This window comes from Peromyscus leucopus, chromosome 1 (assembly GCF_004664715.2).
Source record: "Peromyscus leucopus breed LL Stock chromosome 1, UCI_PerLeu_2.1, whole genome shotgun sequence".
Classification (NCBI taxonomy): domain Eukaryota; kingdom Metazoa; phylum Chordata; class Mammalia; order Rodentia; family Cricetidae; genus Peromyscus; species Peromyscus leucopus.
The window spans coordinates 188,935,656-188,949,896 of record NC_051063.1 but is presented as its reverse complement, the minus strand read 5'-3'; the positions used below and the strand labels follow the sequence as shown (position 1 = coordinate 188,949,896).

Here is a 14,241-nt window from a genome sequence, read left to right as displayed (position 1 = left end):
GAGGCTGTTCTCCAAATTCCTGGAATGTGTATGTCTAGAGAGTGATCAGTCCACACCGTTAGCCTTCTTAGGGAAAAGTCAAATGGGAAAACATGATTTTCATAACAGAATACAGCTGATATATAACAAGTCAAGTAACACCAAAAACTCCTTGGGATTTGGCTTCCTCTGGAGGAATTCCCTGATTCCTTCAGGTAGTGACTTTGCCATAACCAGCTGAGTTCTTACGATATTTTTCTGCGGCCTGCAGCACTTACAGAATCCAAACTGAAGACAAAATTCTTTAGATCTCTTTTACTTAGGATAGCATTTTGTGCAGCACCTATGGTAATTAGGTAATTTTCCATTACAGAGGCTGTTAACATTCAGGGATGTGGCTATAGACCTCTCACTGGAGGAATGGGAATGTCTAGACTTTGCCCAGAGGGCATTGTACATGGATGTGATGCTGGAGAATTACTACAATCTAGTCTTTGTGGGTAAGAATGTTCTTCTCATACAATTCCTCATTCATCCTTTGTTTTCCCCATTTTGTATATAAATAAATTCTTTAGGCTGGGCGGTGGTGGCACACGCCTTTAATCCCAGCCATCATAGGCAGAGCCAGTTGGATCTCTGTGAGTTTGAGGCCAGCCTGGGCTACCAAGTGAGTTCCAGGAAAGGCACAAAGCGACACAGAGAAACCCTGTCTTGAAAAACCAAAATAAATAAATAAATAAATAAATAAATAAATAAATAAATAAATAAATAAATTCATTCTTTGAACTGTCTGGAGACTCCCAGCACTAAGGGGAATTCTGGTTATTAACTTACCTTTTTTATGATGCTTCCTTTACATTTTTCTGTGTTCTCTGGAAAAGTAACATAGTAATTATACTGTGTAATCTCTCTAGCCCTCTTATATAGTTTTTGGTGAAAACTTCAAAATTCAAAAAAAAAAGTATATTCAGGGCAAGGAACTGTATTACAGTACACATAATATTTGGAATTTTGATTTTACTATTAAATTATACTAGTCATTTATTTCTGATTTTAAAAAAGTTCAGAGGTTATAGGTAGAGAAAGAGCTATTGGTTGTGAGTTTGTTGTTCCTTTGTTTATTTAATTTTTGAGAGGTGTTCTCATTATGGAAAGTTCCTTTCTGAGAATTCAAAGGAGACTAACTGCCACAGGATGATTTTAACCTAGCACTTTGAATACTGAAGCAAGAGGGTATGTTGAGTTCCATATCACCATGGGTTTTATATTGAGCTCCTATCTCAGCAGTGCCTCACAGTGTGACTCTGTCTCAAAATCATAAACAAGAAAATAGAGAGGAGCATTCTTCATCTGAGCTCCTTTGTCAAAGTTCTTTATTGCTTGATCACCCCTTTGCCCTACCTTCTGCAAGGTACAATGTTTAGATAAGAATGAGACGCCTGTTATTGGTCCCTGCGTTTGATACATATCACATTGGAGGTTCTCAGGAGCTTCCATTTAATGATTGTGAATCAGAAAATGTCTTTCCTGAGAGTTTCTAGTTTACATGTCTCAAACACATCAGTTATTGATCTTTTACTCATGCATTAATCTCTGTTATTCCAAATTGTGTTAATTTTCCAGAGAACCATCGCATATGTGATAAATATGAGAATGTCTTGGATCAAGGCACAAAGCATATTTTCCGTGATCATGTGAATATCCAAGGGAAGCCATTTCAATGTAATGAGCTTGGCAAAGGTATTCATGAATCTTCTGAGAGTACACTGTATGACAGGAATGACATTGTAGAAAAGTGCAAGGACAGATTGCTTAATCACAGAGATGCCTCTATTGAATCGTTAGATATAAATCGACATGCAAGTGGGAACACTGGAGAAGAACCTTGCAAATACAAAGAATGTGTAAACTCTTTAGTTTTCTGTTCTATCACTAGTCAAAATCAACTAATCCACACAGCAATAGAAGAACAGAAAAATGCAGAGAATGATAAATCTTTTGACCCTAAACATATACTCACACTGAAACGAGCCAGCAGTGCAAAGAAACCACAGCAATGCAAGCAATGTGGACAAATTTTCAAGATGTACTCAAGTCTCAGTAGACATCAGAGAGCTCATATTAGAGAGAAATCCTATAAATGTACAAAATATAATAAATCTTTTCTGCCTTTGTCCCAACTCAAAGTGCATTACAAGATCCATTCTGGAGAAAAACCCTACAAATGTACGGAATGTGGTAAGTGCTTATTTCCTACATCAGACTTGGCAAGGCATTACAGCTTCCACACTGGAGGGAATACTTACAAATATAATGATTTTGGCAAATCCTTTTTCTGCTGCTCAGGTCATACAAAACATCAGAAAAGTCATGGAACAGAGAGACCTTCTGGATGTAAACAAGCTACTAGCACATTCTACACATGGTTACACCATGAATACCATTGTGGAATCCATACAGGAGAGAAATATTTCATATGTAATGAATGTGGCAAATCCCTTTGCACGTGTTCAGGTCTTAAAAGACATCAGAGAATTCACACAGGGGTAAAACCTTACAAATGTAATGAATGTGAAAAATCCTTTACCCAGGAAGGCAGTCTTAGAGCTCATCAGAGAATACATACAGAAGAGAAACCTTTCAAGTGTAGTGAATGTGACAGATACTTTGCCAGGAAATCCTATCTTAGAACTCATCAGAGAATACATACACAAGAGAAACCTTATAAATGTAGTGAATGTGACAAATCATTTACTCAGAAAAGCAATTTTAGCACTCATCAGAGAATACATACAGGAGAGAAACCTTACAAGTGTAGTGAATGTGAGAAACTCTTTACCTACAGCTCTCATCTTAGAAGACATCAGAGAATTCATACAGGAGAGAAGCCTTACAAATGTAGTGAGTGTGACAAATCCTTTACCAATGGCACCGACCTTAGAAGACATCAGAAAGTTCATACAGGAATTAAACCTTATAAATGTAATGAATGTGACAAATACTTTACCCAGAAAGGCAGTCTTAGAACTCATCAGAGAATTCATAGAGGAGAGAAACCTTACCAGTGTAGTGTATGTGACAAATCCTTTATCAGGAAAGTCCATCTTATAATTCATCAGAGAATACATACAGGAGAGAAACCTTACCAGTGTAATGAGTGTGACAAATCCTTTACCCAGAAATTTAATCTTAGAACTCATCAGAGAATTCATTCAGGAGAAAAACCTTACAAATGTAGTCAATGTGAGAAAGCTTTTATCCAGAAAACCAGCCTTAGAACACATCAAAGAATTCATACGACAGAAGCATTACAAATGTAATGTATGCAGAAATGTCTTTGCCTGCATTTCAAGTCTAAGAAAACACCTGAAAATTCATAACTGGGGCAAAAGTTTCTGTAGGAAATAATGTGGCACACGCTTTAACCAAGCTCTGTCCTTAGCTGTACTTGAAATTTCACACTGGAGAATCATGAACATGAGAAACTCGTGAAAACCTTTAATAATGTTTAATCTTAGAAAACAAGACATTATGTTGAGGGAAATTCTGAAAATGTGACAATGCAAGAAATTTTTCATTAAAACTTTTTACTTGTTCAATCTCAAATACTTCGTCATGAAGACAACATTGAGAAGCCTAAAGAATATGCTATTGTGTAACAGTATTCTAGAGACTGAAATGATACAGTTTGAAGGGAAGCTGATATAGACAGGAACTACGTCATTCAAAATAACTTAAAAGAAATCCCTGAACCTGACAAGATTCAGTATGCTTACCTCAATTAAAGAAACCCAGACCAACCATGCCAGTTAGAAGGAGATTTTGCAAATTGTGTGTCCAAGACTGGATGCTCTTAATCTGTAGATATGCCTATGTGTTCTATGGGTACTCAGTATTCATTAAGTTTATCCCATGCTCTTTGGATTTTAATGATGGCAACTGTCTTCATGTCCCTTTTACTCTGGTAAAATACTCCTTCCTCATGTTTAAGTAAGGCAAATAAAGCTGACTAAGTCCACAAGTTACAGTTGGTTCTGTTTTCATTTCCTATTTGGGGTGAATAGATGTATGTATATATGTTGCATCTCTCCAGGAAAAGTGTTTCATGAAACATGTACTGAACCCATTAATTATTCGTGTATTAAAGGGGTAGTACTTGGGTAAGCTAAAGGACTCTATATATACAGAATGTAGATGGCTTGGGAACCTCAGAAGGCTGCTGTCTTCCTTGCATTCTAGGAGGAGTGATAGAGAGGTGTGCAAAATGACAAATGAAAATTCAGCTACAAAACAGCAACAAATTCATGCAAACTGTGTTGTTTCCATGCATGGCTCTGAACTCACACTAATACCCCATATTTCAACTAAACGCCAATCACCCTCAGAAATTGCTACCCATGAGCAAATACTACTGATGTTGTCATGGCCTGCTCTACATGATCACCAAAGAAGCCCCAAGAAGTGAATTTCAATTACTTTTGTTAAATCCTTTATACAATGCCAATATTGAAGACATCCCAGAATATTCATCATGAAACAAAACTCAGTGAATGTCTTTGCTAAGGATATAGCTTCAGCTTCATTTCATGTGTAAGTCCATCCATACAAATATCATGAAACTCTGAAGCTTTAAAGAGACAGTGTATAAAAAAGACAAAATATACATATTTATAGACAGCTTAGAAATCCCCAAATGTGTGCTGAAAAATCAATTTGAGGTACTGGGAAAATATGGAAATGTATTTAGTCTAATGCTAAAGCATTTTATTACAATATCAACACTAAAAACAGGAAGACTAAGAACTTGTGGACCTTAGGTATATTACAGTGAACAAATCCAAATCATTACATAATTCAGATTTCAATCCAAGTAGAAAGTCATATTCATGGGAAAATATTGTTTGAGAATATTTTGGTGTTCTCAGAAATGTAGTTTTTTGAAACATGAGCTAATGGTGAGGGCAATCTTGCATAAATTCAGGCTCCTGTTTTTAAATGTTCATAGATAATTTCTGTCAGTATTGCTACATCAGGGATGTGTTGAACCTTAGATAGCAGACAGGGGAAAGTTAGGTCTCTGGCCTGGCTGGTAACAATCTGGACATTACAACCAGTTGGCCAGACTCTGGGAATTCCAATTTCAGGTGTTTGATGGATTGAAACCCCTCTGATTACCTTTGCATCATTATTCTAATTCACCACAAATTTCAGGTGTCATTTTAAATTTGTAAACATGCAAAATGAAAAGACATCTCACCTTGCACCCCTTACACTATATTATGTTCTTCATTTTGTAACCATGTATACACACCGTTCTTGTCTGTGGTGGCCACTAACATGTGCCAAGCCTGTGTAAAATTGGTCCAGATACACTGACAGCTGACAGCTGAAATTGTGTGGAAGAGTGTGTGGATAGAATGGGGTGGATGCAAAACAGTGGGCCTGTGACAATCATCACAATTGATGGCAAATGAAGCACAGGCTCTGGAGGATTGGAACATTCAGCAATATTTTAAGAAGGGTGTGGTCCAGCAGCCTGGCCTTCACAAACCATCATCTGCCTGGCTTCTAGTGTCCTGTGAGAAAATACTGGCACCAATTTTACTTCCCCTGAGACTTGAAGGCGAGTTTAGGTGCAGATATTTGTAAACAGTAATGAGCCATTGTGGCAGAGTAGGAAGTAGAACTTTTGAACTTTCAATCTGTTTATTTTGGATAAAATACTGTTCAGGAAGACATGTCTTTCAAAATCATGAAATGGTAGCAATTTTCTGTTATAAAAATCACCCACCTCAACTAGGTAGAGAGAGACAAAGACATGATAATCATTGCTGAGGCAGTGAGCTTGCACAACATGCAATAGGGGTGATTATTAGAAGGCTCTTGAGTAATCATTAAGTAGAGAAACAGTAACTGGGTGGTGGTGGCTGCAGGTCTTTAATCCCAGCATTTGGGAGGCAGGAGCTGGTGGATCTCTGTGACTTCAAGGGTTGTTACATAGAGAAACAGTGTCTCAAAACACCAAAGAGAGAGAGAGACAGAGAGAGACAGAAAAAGAAAGAAAGGAAGGAAGAGAGAAGGAAGGAAGGAGGGAGGGAAAGAAAGAAAGAAAGGAAGGAAAGAAAGAAAAAGAAAGAGAAAAAGAAAGAAAGAAAGAAAGAAAGAGAAAAAGAAAGAAAGGAAGGAAGAAAGAAAAAAAGAAAGAAAGAAAGAAAGAGGAGAAAATAGAGGTACTTATTTGTGGAGATCACTGGTATGCAGAGGAAAATATTCTCCCAGGCTAACGGTATCGTAATGACAGAGCACTTGCTCATTGCAGTAGTGCCCTGATGTAGATCCCAGCACTAGGAAAAAGAAAAGCAACTGGATCCAAAGTCAAGCTTGGCAGTACACATCTGTAGTTCCAGTACTCTGGGAGGCTGAGGGGAAGAATGCAAGCTCCAGACTGCCTGTCTGAAACAAGCAAATTGGTCTTCAAATTCAGTAAAACCTCCTGACTGACACACTACATTAAAAGTGTGTATGGTCACCAGGTGGTGGTGGTGCACGCCTTTAATCCCAGCACTCCAGAGGTAGAGGCAGGCGGATCTCTGTGAGTTCGAGGCCAGCCTGGGCTACAAAGTGAGTTCCAGGAAGGGTGCAAAGCTACACAGAGCAACCCTGTCTCGAACCCCCCCCCCCCAAAAAAAAAGTGTGTATGGTCTTAAACACCAAGAAGACTGTTAGGTCATTGCAAATGTTCTGACAGTGATGAAGGCCTGATAGAAAGTGCAGTGAAGAATCGAATGGAATTGTGTGAGGAAGAGACAATTAATCTAAACAACATTTTATATAATTTGTGACACAAATGCAAAGATCTAAATATACAATTTAAATGGACTTTATACCATTTACATGTATCACAGTGTACATTAAATAGTATTTTAAATTAAAAGAAAAGAAGGGTGTGGTCAAGAGCCAGATTACAGGAGCCTGATAGGAATTCCTAGAGGGACCTCCGGGACCTACATTCTTAGGAATCAGACATCATCTTGCAGGCACAGGAAAATTCCTTTCAGCTGCAGGACACCCTGTGGGACAGCCTGGGCAACAACTCATGAGTCAACTGTGCCATGGGATGAACAGAAACCCAGTGCAGCTGCAGTTCTCTGCTTCTTAGCAGTTGGATCCAGGCTCTCAAAATACTGTTATATATGCCTCTACCTCTGTCAGTAAACTTTAGATCATATAAAATGGGACTTATCAGGGTCCTTTTAATTTATCATATGGTTGCTAGTATATTTACAGAAGATAATCTATGAGATTTGCTTTATCTCTTGTATGCAAATAAATTTTTCATGTTATTTCGGCAATTTCAAAGATCTTGGTATTTAAACTTATAAATGATTTCAAACTTTCTCTGTTGTATCACTTAACTATTCAAGGAAGTTGCTTCTATCCCTGCAGATTAGACATACACAAATAACTTTTTAGAAAATCTAAGAGGAACCAGTGCAGATTTGATAGAATAAAAATATAATTTCCCCAAGTCCCACAATAGTGGTTAAAAACACTACCATTTACTAAGCAAATCTTTACTCCACATTAATTTTCTAGTTGACATGTATGCACACTAGGATATAAATATGGCATTAAGAAATGTGTGTTCATGTGGTAAGTTCTTTTTTTTTTTTTTTGGTTTTTCGAGACAGGGTTTCTCTGTGTAGCTTTGCACCTTTCCTGGAACTCACTTGGTAGCCCAGACTGGCCTCGAACTCACAGAGATCCGCCTGGCTCTGCCTCCCAAGGGCTGGGATTAAAGGTGTGCGCCACCACTGCCTGGCTCATGTGGTAAGTTCTTAATGTTATACATTAGAGTGTGGAAAATTGCAGTATGTATGATTCTAAAGTAGATCAGGCCACACTATATTTACAGTGATAAAATGCAGTATAGATTACTACACATTTGAAGAGCATATTTTAAATAATTCTGATCACTCACTGGTATCAGTGAAACTGACTCTAGTGGTCTTTTGTCTCCTTGGCACATCAAACGCACTCTTCCCATGGATGAATGGATACATTGCATGGGTGTTATTTGGTTTTGGCTCTGTTTTGTTAATTATTTCGGTCTGTTGCCCTGTCTGTGTCAGAAATCACCGTGTAGACAGGTCTGGACTTGGGATCTACTTGCGTGTCCCTACTTACTGCTAGGATTGAGGCACTGTACCGACAGAGCCCGCTCACACACTCTCTTTGAATTACAGGTCTTGATGGCGTTTCATTTTAAGGCTGCATACTTCTTTCAGGAGGAAAGGCAATGTCTAGACACTGCTCATGGTGCTTTTTACAGAGATTGGTTGTTGATGAATTTTTAGTAATGTCATTTCTTTGAGTGTACTTATCTCTCTTTCTGCTTATTGTTCATTGAGTTTTCAATGAAACTACTCTGCAAGTTTATGAGCTCAGTGTAAATGAGTCTCATGTATCACAGTGTCAATTTAGAACCTGAGAGGAGAAAGAAATATCACATGGTTCTTTGTCTGCTCTTCATGTTGGTCCTTTTGCAAAGTGTAAGACTTCTTTTACCGTCAGTCCATGATAAGTTAAGAAACTCAGTAGTGTATAAATATTGTCATCACAGTCATTCAGTTCCATGCCAACACTCGATTTTTGATTGAGCTGCGATTAGGAGTGGTGGAAATTCACTGATGCTAAGTGAAAAATGCTCCCTAAAAGGAGTATTTTAATGCTGTGACATTGCATGACGATTATGGAATCTTCTGTTCTAAACCCTGTACTTAGTTTTCTCTTTATTTATAGAGCACAATGCTGTGTTAGAAATACAAATATTTTGTAAAATTTCTTTCTCATAGCCTGGACTCACTTATAAGCCAGACTTCTCACATGTGAAGCAGAACAAATAGGCCTGGAAGGTGGAGAGAAAGCAGACAGTACCACATGTACCAGTTATTTTGAGACAATTTAGGTAGGTGTATTGAGAGGTTCCAGTGATATTGGAAATAGAGTGGGGAAGGTAGTTGGCTCAGCAGTTAATAACACTTGCTGTTTTGAAGAGGACATGCACCACTGATGACAACCATTCATAACTTCAATTATAGTAGATAGGATGCCTTCCTCTGACCTCAGCAGGTATAAACCACAAACAGACCACACACATACGTGCTGTCAAAATACTGATGACCATAAGCTAAAGTACAAGTTTTAAAAACACAAGTGAACAAATGGGAAAATAAGCTTGGGTTTGCCACATTTTGTTTCTCTATAAAAAAATCAGGATTAGTCTACTGTAAATAATTTCAAGATTATCCTATTGTACATGTACTGACTTTATGTAAGAATTAATATTAGGGGCAAATCCACTTTATTTGACTGTGTATGTACCTTGAGTGTTCATATAATTTATATGAATTTCATTACTTTGATGTTGGGATACTGTAGATCTAGAAATATTCCTGCATCTTTGTTTCCTAATCTCCTGACTTGTATTCTTTCTGTATTTCCTATAGATTTTATTTTAGGTCCCTTTTCTCAGTCCCTAATATAATACCATCAGTACGTTGATTTATTAAACTTTTAAAGTACTAAAAACCTTTCTATTTTGTGTTCCCATTGATATCTCCTGTTGTCTGTCTTCATACCATTGCTCAATGAATGGTTCTCTTTGCAATAATTGTAATATGTTTTGAATCTTGCATTAATCTTGTGAAGGTTTTTTGAGCATCAAGATTTTTCAAATTTTCATATCCTCTTAGCGTTACTGTTCATTTCACTAAAATTATGCATTCCTTCGGAAAGAAATTGTTTATAATCTATAATCTCTAGGGCAGAAAAGACTGACTATTGGTGAAATTATTAAGGCCACTCCACATAGTTAAAAGGGAGATTTATTTAGTGGTGTAACTTACAAATGAAGGGATAGGTAGGTTGTGGGTTCTGGGAAAGACGCAGCACAGTCTGGTGGTGTTCTCTGGAGAACTCTCCTCGGTATACCTCTAGCATCCAGGGTCCAGGAAACAAGACAGCCTGGCACATCCAGATCTCAGGTCTTCAGGGCCTTCTCCTGGCCCCACCTTGTAGGTGTGATAGTTACTGAAGCCTCAGTGGGGGTTGGAACTTCCAGACCAAAGCTGGAATGGCTACCCAGTACAACTGACCAATTGTGTCACTATGTTTGAATTAGAAATTGGTAGCCATTTCTCAGTGTTTTTGTTGCTCTTTATATGCATGTTAATCAGTGAGTAATTACTTGTTATTTCAAGAATGTACTACAATTAGTCATTTCATACAAAACCACATGTGTGATACAGTTGAATTTTATATGAAGTTTTGGCCTGCTTGGTTTTTTAAGAAGGTGCACACTGATTTGGATGGTGACTGCAGTAAGTTGGATCTCCACTAATACTGTATGTCTCAGTTCTTTCTGTTGCATTTTCTGCAAGTTATGTTATTTTTTAGTACAGTCAGTGTGGACAGTGATTAGGCAGAGTGGGAATCTTGGTGTACATTAGTTGGGAATGTTGTTCATGGTTAATGGTGTGTATCATGGAGATTCTTGACCAAATACTAGTCCTAGAATGAATTGTGGAGGTCCACAGAGGTTTCCAAGTAAGATTTGAGGGCTGCATTAAGAGATGGCTTGACCATATGCATGGTTACCAGGTGATTGGAAGGGTCAGCACTTTGCTGAGCTAGGGAGAGGTCTTTTGCCTCACCCCTTGGCATCCCTCTAAAAAGCCCTTTAGAAGAGACAGAAGGGGTCAGTGGATATTGATCCAGGCACTCCTGAAGCTACCCATATTTCTGTTTTTATTTCTGTTTTTCTCCCCACTATATTCCTATTTAAATATTTCTCATCCCTCTGTCTGCTAGAGTACCCTGGGAAAGAGTGGGAGCAGGTCTCCCACAGATGGTGTCATGAACAGGGAGAGGGACTTAGTGAAACAAGGGTTAGGAGACGTGCAGGAAGCAGTGGACCTGTCCAGTTTTGTGGTATAATTTAAGGCGGGGGTTTTCTATTTTGGCCGTGAATGTAAAGTGGCTGAAAGAAATGCCAACATGAAAAGTGAGGCTGCAGCAAATATTTCTCTCTTTAGGTCCCCCCTCTTAATTTCTATCTATAAAAATTAAGTAAAAGTACAGAGTTAAATATAGGAATATTGAGTAAGAAGAAATTTAGGATAAGAGTAGAATTTCCCTAGTGCTGAAATGGGGCAGGAAAATAGCAGATCTTCAAAGATTCACTTGTAGAAAATTTAAAAACTAGGAGGATTATGGTGGAACCAGGACAAGTAGAGATTTTTGAAGTTCATAGAGGAACTGTGTCCTTGGTTCTCTGACTTGGGAATCTGAAGGCAGACTCCTGGAGGAGAATCTGAGCAGAAAGGAAAAAATATTATGAGGAACACAGGCCAGAAAAGATACCCATGGAAGCTTTTGGCCTGTGGGTATTGATTCGGGACAGTATAGATCTAAGCCCTAAGGTGCAGGGAGGAATTTTCTCTGAGGCAGATGCAGGTGAAACAAAATCCTCTGCTCAGCCAGCAGCACCTGAAACTGCTTTTACAACACTGTTTCCTCTTAGTCATGAAGCCGACTTGAGGGACCAGAAAGCATGGGATGAGAAAAGATAGTAATTGAAGAACTTAAAAAGCTTAGTAATTTAATTTCTCTTACTCAAAAACTGGAAACTCTTCAGGTCTCTCCCTCTCAGAAACATTTGCCCTCACAATAATAATGGGGGAGGGTAAAATGGAGATAAGGTTGTGCTACACAGACTATATTTCCAGACTTAATATTGACTACCAAAACAAAGAAAATCATAGGAAACAGTTTAGAAGACAATATCAGAAGCAGTGAATTGAAGGCCTGCATGATTTCCATATACATTTTTTAAATGTAGACATGACACTGATCTAGGGTGTACTTACCAAAGAAGCAGCCATTTTTTCCTTGTTGCTCTATTGTGAGTTTCTGTCTTCTGAACAAATACCTGAGCTCTTCTCAACGTTTCAGACCGAGGTGTCAAAAACAAAACAATTTAATACAACTCTGTATAGAAACAATGCCAATCTTCATACAAAGAGCCAAACACCTAATATGAGCAGATGTCTTGTGAACATTCCCACAGTCAGGAAAGCATGGAAGTGTATATTTAAAGTGATAAAAGAAAATAACTGATTAACTGTGAATGAATAGAACAAAATAAATTGTCTGTGATGGAAAAAAAAAGAAAATAACTGTCAATCATATCACTGAACCAAGAACATTTGGCTCTAAAATTTATGGAGAAAGAAGTACATCTGAAGAAAGTTATGAAATAACCCAGGTCATCTATGACAGCATCAGGGCAGATCATAATTAGAGCAAACTATACATAAGAAGAACACAAGAGAAATTATCCATACAAAAAAATCACACACCAGTTTCAAGGATGGAAATAGACACAGAAATTATTTTCTAAGTTACCCCAAAACAGATTCAAGTAGATTTCCTGCAACCGATGCAAAACTGTTTCAACACATAGAAACAAGTCAATATCTGTCACCACATATAGGTTCAATGAGAGAAAAAAATCATCATGCCAACAGATTTATCCAAAACCTGTGGGAAAATAATACATTTTCCAGTATAAAAGCTTCAAAGTGGGAAATACGTCAGCACAATAAAGATAGAGACATTAAACCTAACATTTCACAAAATTAGAAGGTTGGAAAAATCCTATGCTAATCAGAATAGAGACAAGGGTGTCAACTCTCTCTACACTAACTCAACAAAATGTATAAGTGAACACATGGGAGGAGGAGATGATTTTTAAAGGATGTATTCAGGAATGTCAAAAGTGATGTTATCTCAAGTTTAATTTTACAATCACAAATTTATAAATATGCCAGTTATGGTGGTATATGTCTTTAGTTCCAGTACTCAAGAGACAGATGCAGACTCTGTGAGGTGATACCAGCCTGATCTACAAAGCATGTTCCATAGCAACCAAGGCTCCTCAGTGAAAACCATTATCCTAAGAAGTAAATTAAAAGAAAGTATAATTGTCCCAGGAGAAAGTTCAGATCTGAATATGCTATTAAGAACTCATCAATCGGGGTTGGGGATTTAGCTCAGTTGTAGAGCACTTGCCTAGCAAGCACAAGGCCCTGGGTTCGATCCTCAGCTCCAAAAAAAAAAAGAAAGAAAGAACTCATCAATCCCCATACACCCACACTTGGTCTTTTACATCATAATAAAAAGATGCTGAGAAGTCAGCAGACCTCTCACTCCCAGTTTCTCAAAGTACCTTGGACTCCCTAGCATGGCATTCAAACTTGAAAAATGACTCCACAGACTTCTGAGACAGAAGAATCATCAGTGGTTATATCAGATGCTGACCCTGTGTACAATACAAATCTTCTAGGAAAAGTATGTGTACCATTTTAACAGTGGGTAACAGACTTTCTGCTTGGATCTTTAGATAGCTCCACATAAGGAAACACAGGCATGCCATTGGAAACCTGGATAAAAGCCTGTGACTGGGAAAGTCAATTAATTCCTAGGAGAGAAATCGCTCCTGATTTAAGCTATGGGTACAAGTAATCAAATGCTTTTACATGGTTCTCTTCACATCTCAGCCCAGATCTGCTCCCAGCCTAGGTCAGAGAAAATTGTGCACAAAGGGCAAAACTATTTCAGAAATTCTTAACTAGTCAAATATTGAAAACAAGTAACTGTTGAAGGTAGAGCCTGTAATGAGAATATTCAACATATTCAAACCACAGGGAACCTAACAGAAGAGGAGACAAAAGATTGTGAGATCTGGAGGGTAGGGAGATGACATGAAAAACTATCTTTCCATATGACCTTGCAGTTGGAAATATGAACACATCCCATCCTGGCTACCTGCATAAAACCTGATCAAAATCCTACATTAAATAAGAGTAGGACTAAAGAGAATAAAAATAACTAAACGTGGATGGGACTAAGGGTGTTGAGAACGTAATGCTGATTGGATAAATTTATGCAACGGTTTAATATCAACACATATTAATTACAAAATTTAACCCAAATCTATTCAAATAGAACTTAATAAAAGACACAAATGGCTTTTTGAAGGCAAAAGTTATTATCTTCAATATAACTAAGCAATTAGAAAGGCTTCATGTTATTCCTGCTTGTTCTATAATCAAAATGTAACTGTAAACAAAACCTTCTTTCTAAAAATGAAAAAAAAAAAACAAGTCAAGCAGAAGAGAGACCTCTACAAAGAAAGCA

At 37.8% G+C, this 14,241-nt stretch overlaps 2 protein-coding genes across 2 annotated transcripts in view; both read left to right on the top strand.

The window, feature by feature from the left end:
* The window catches only part of LOC114683972 (zinc finger protein 420-like), a 593,185-nt gene that overhangs the window by 326,729 nt on the left and 252,215 nt on the right, over positions 1 to 14,241 (top strand). The window lies entirely within an intron of this gene.
* On the top strand, positions 291 to 3,920 carry LOC114683977 (zinc finger protein 260-like). Its single transcript, XM_028858374.2, is given in 3 exon segments — positions 291 to 479; positions 1,603 to 3,277; positions 3,279 to 3,920. Coding segments are annotated over 3 exon segments (1,827 nt in total). The 5' UTR covers positions 291 to 436; the 3' UTR covers positions 3,388 to 3,920.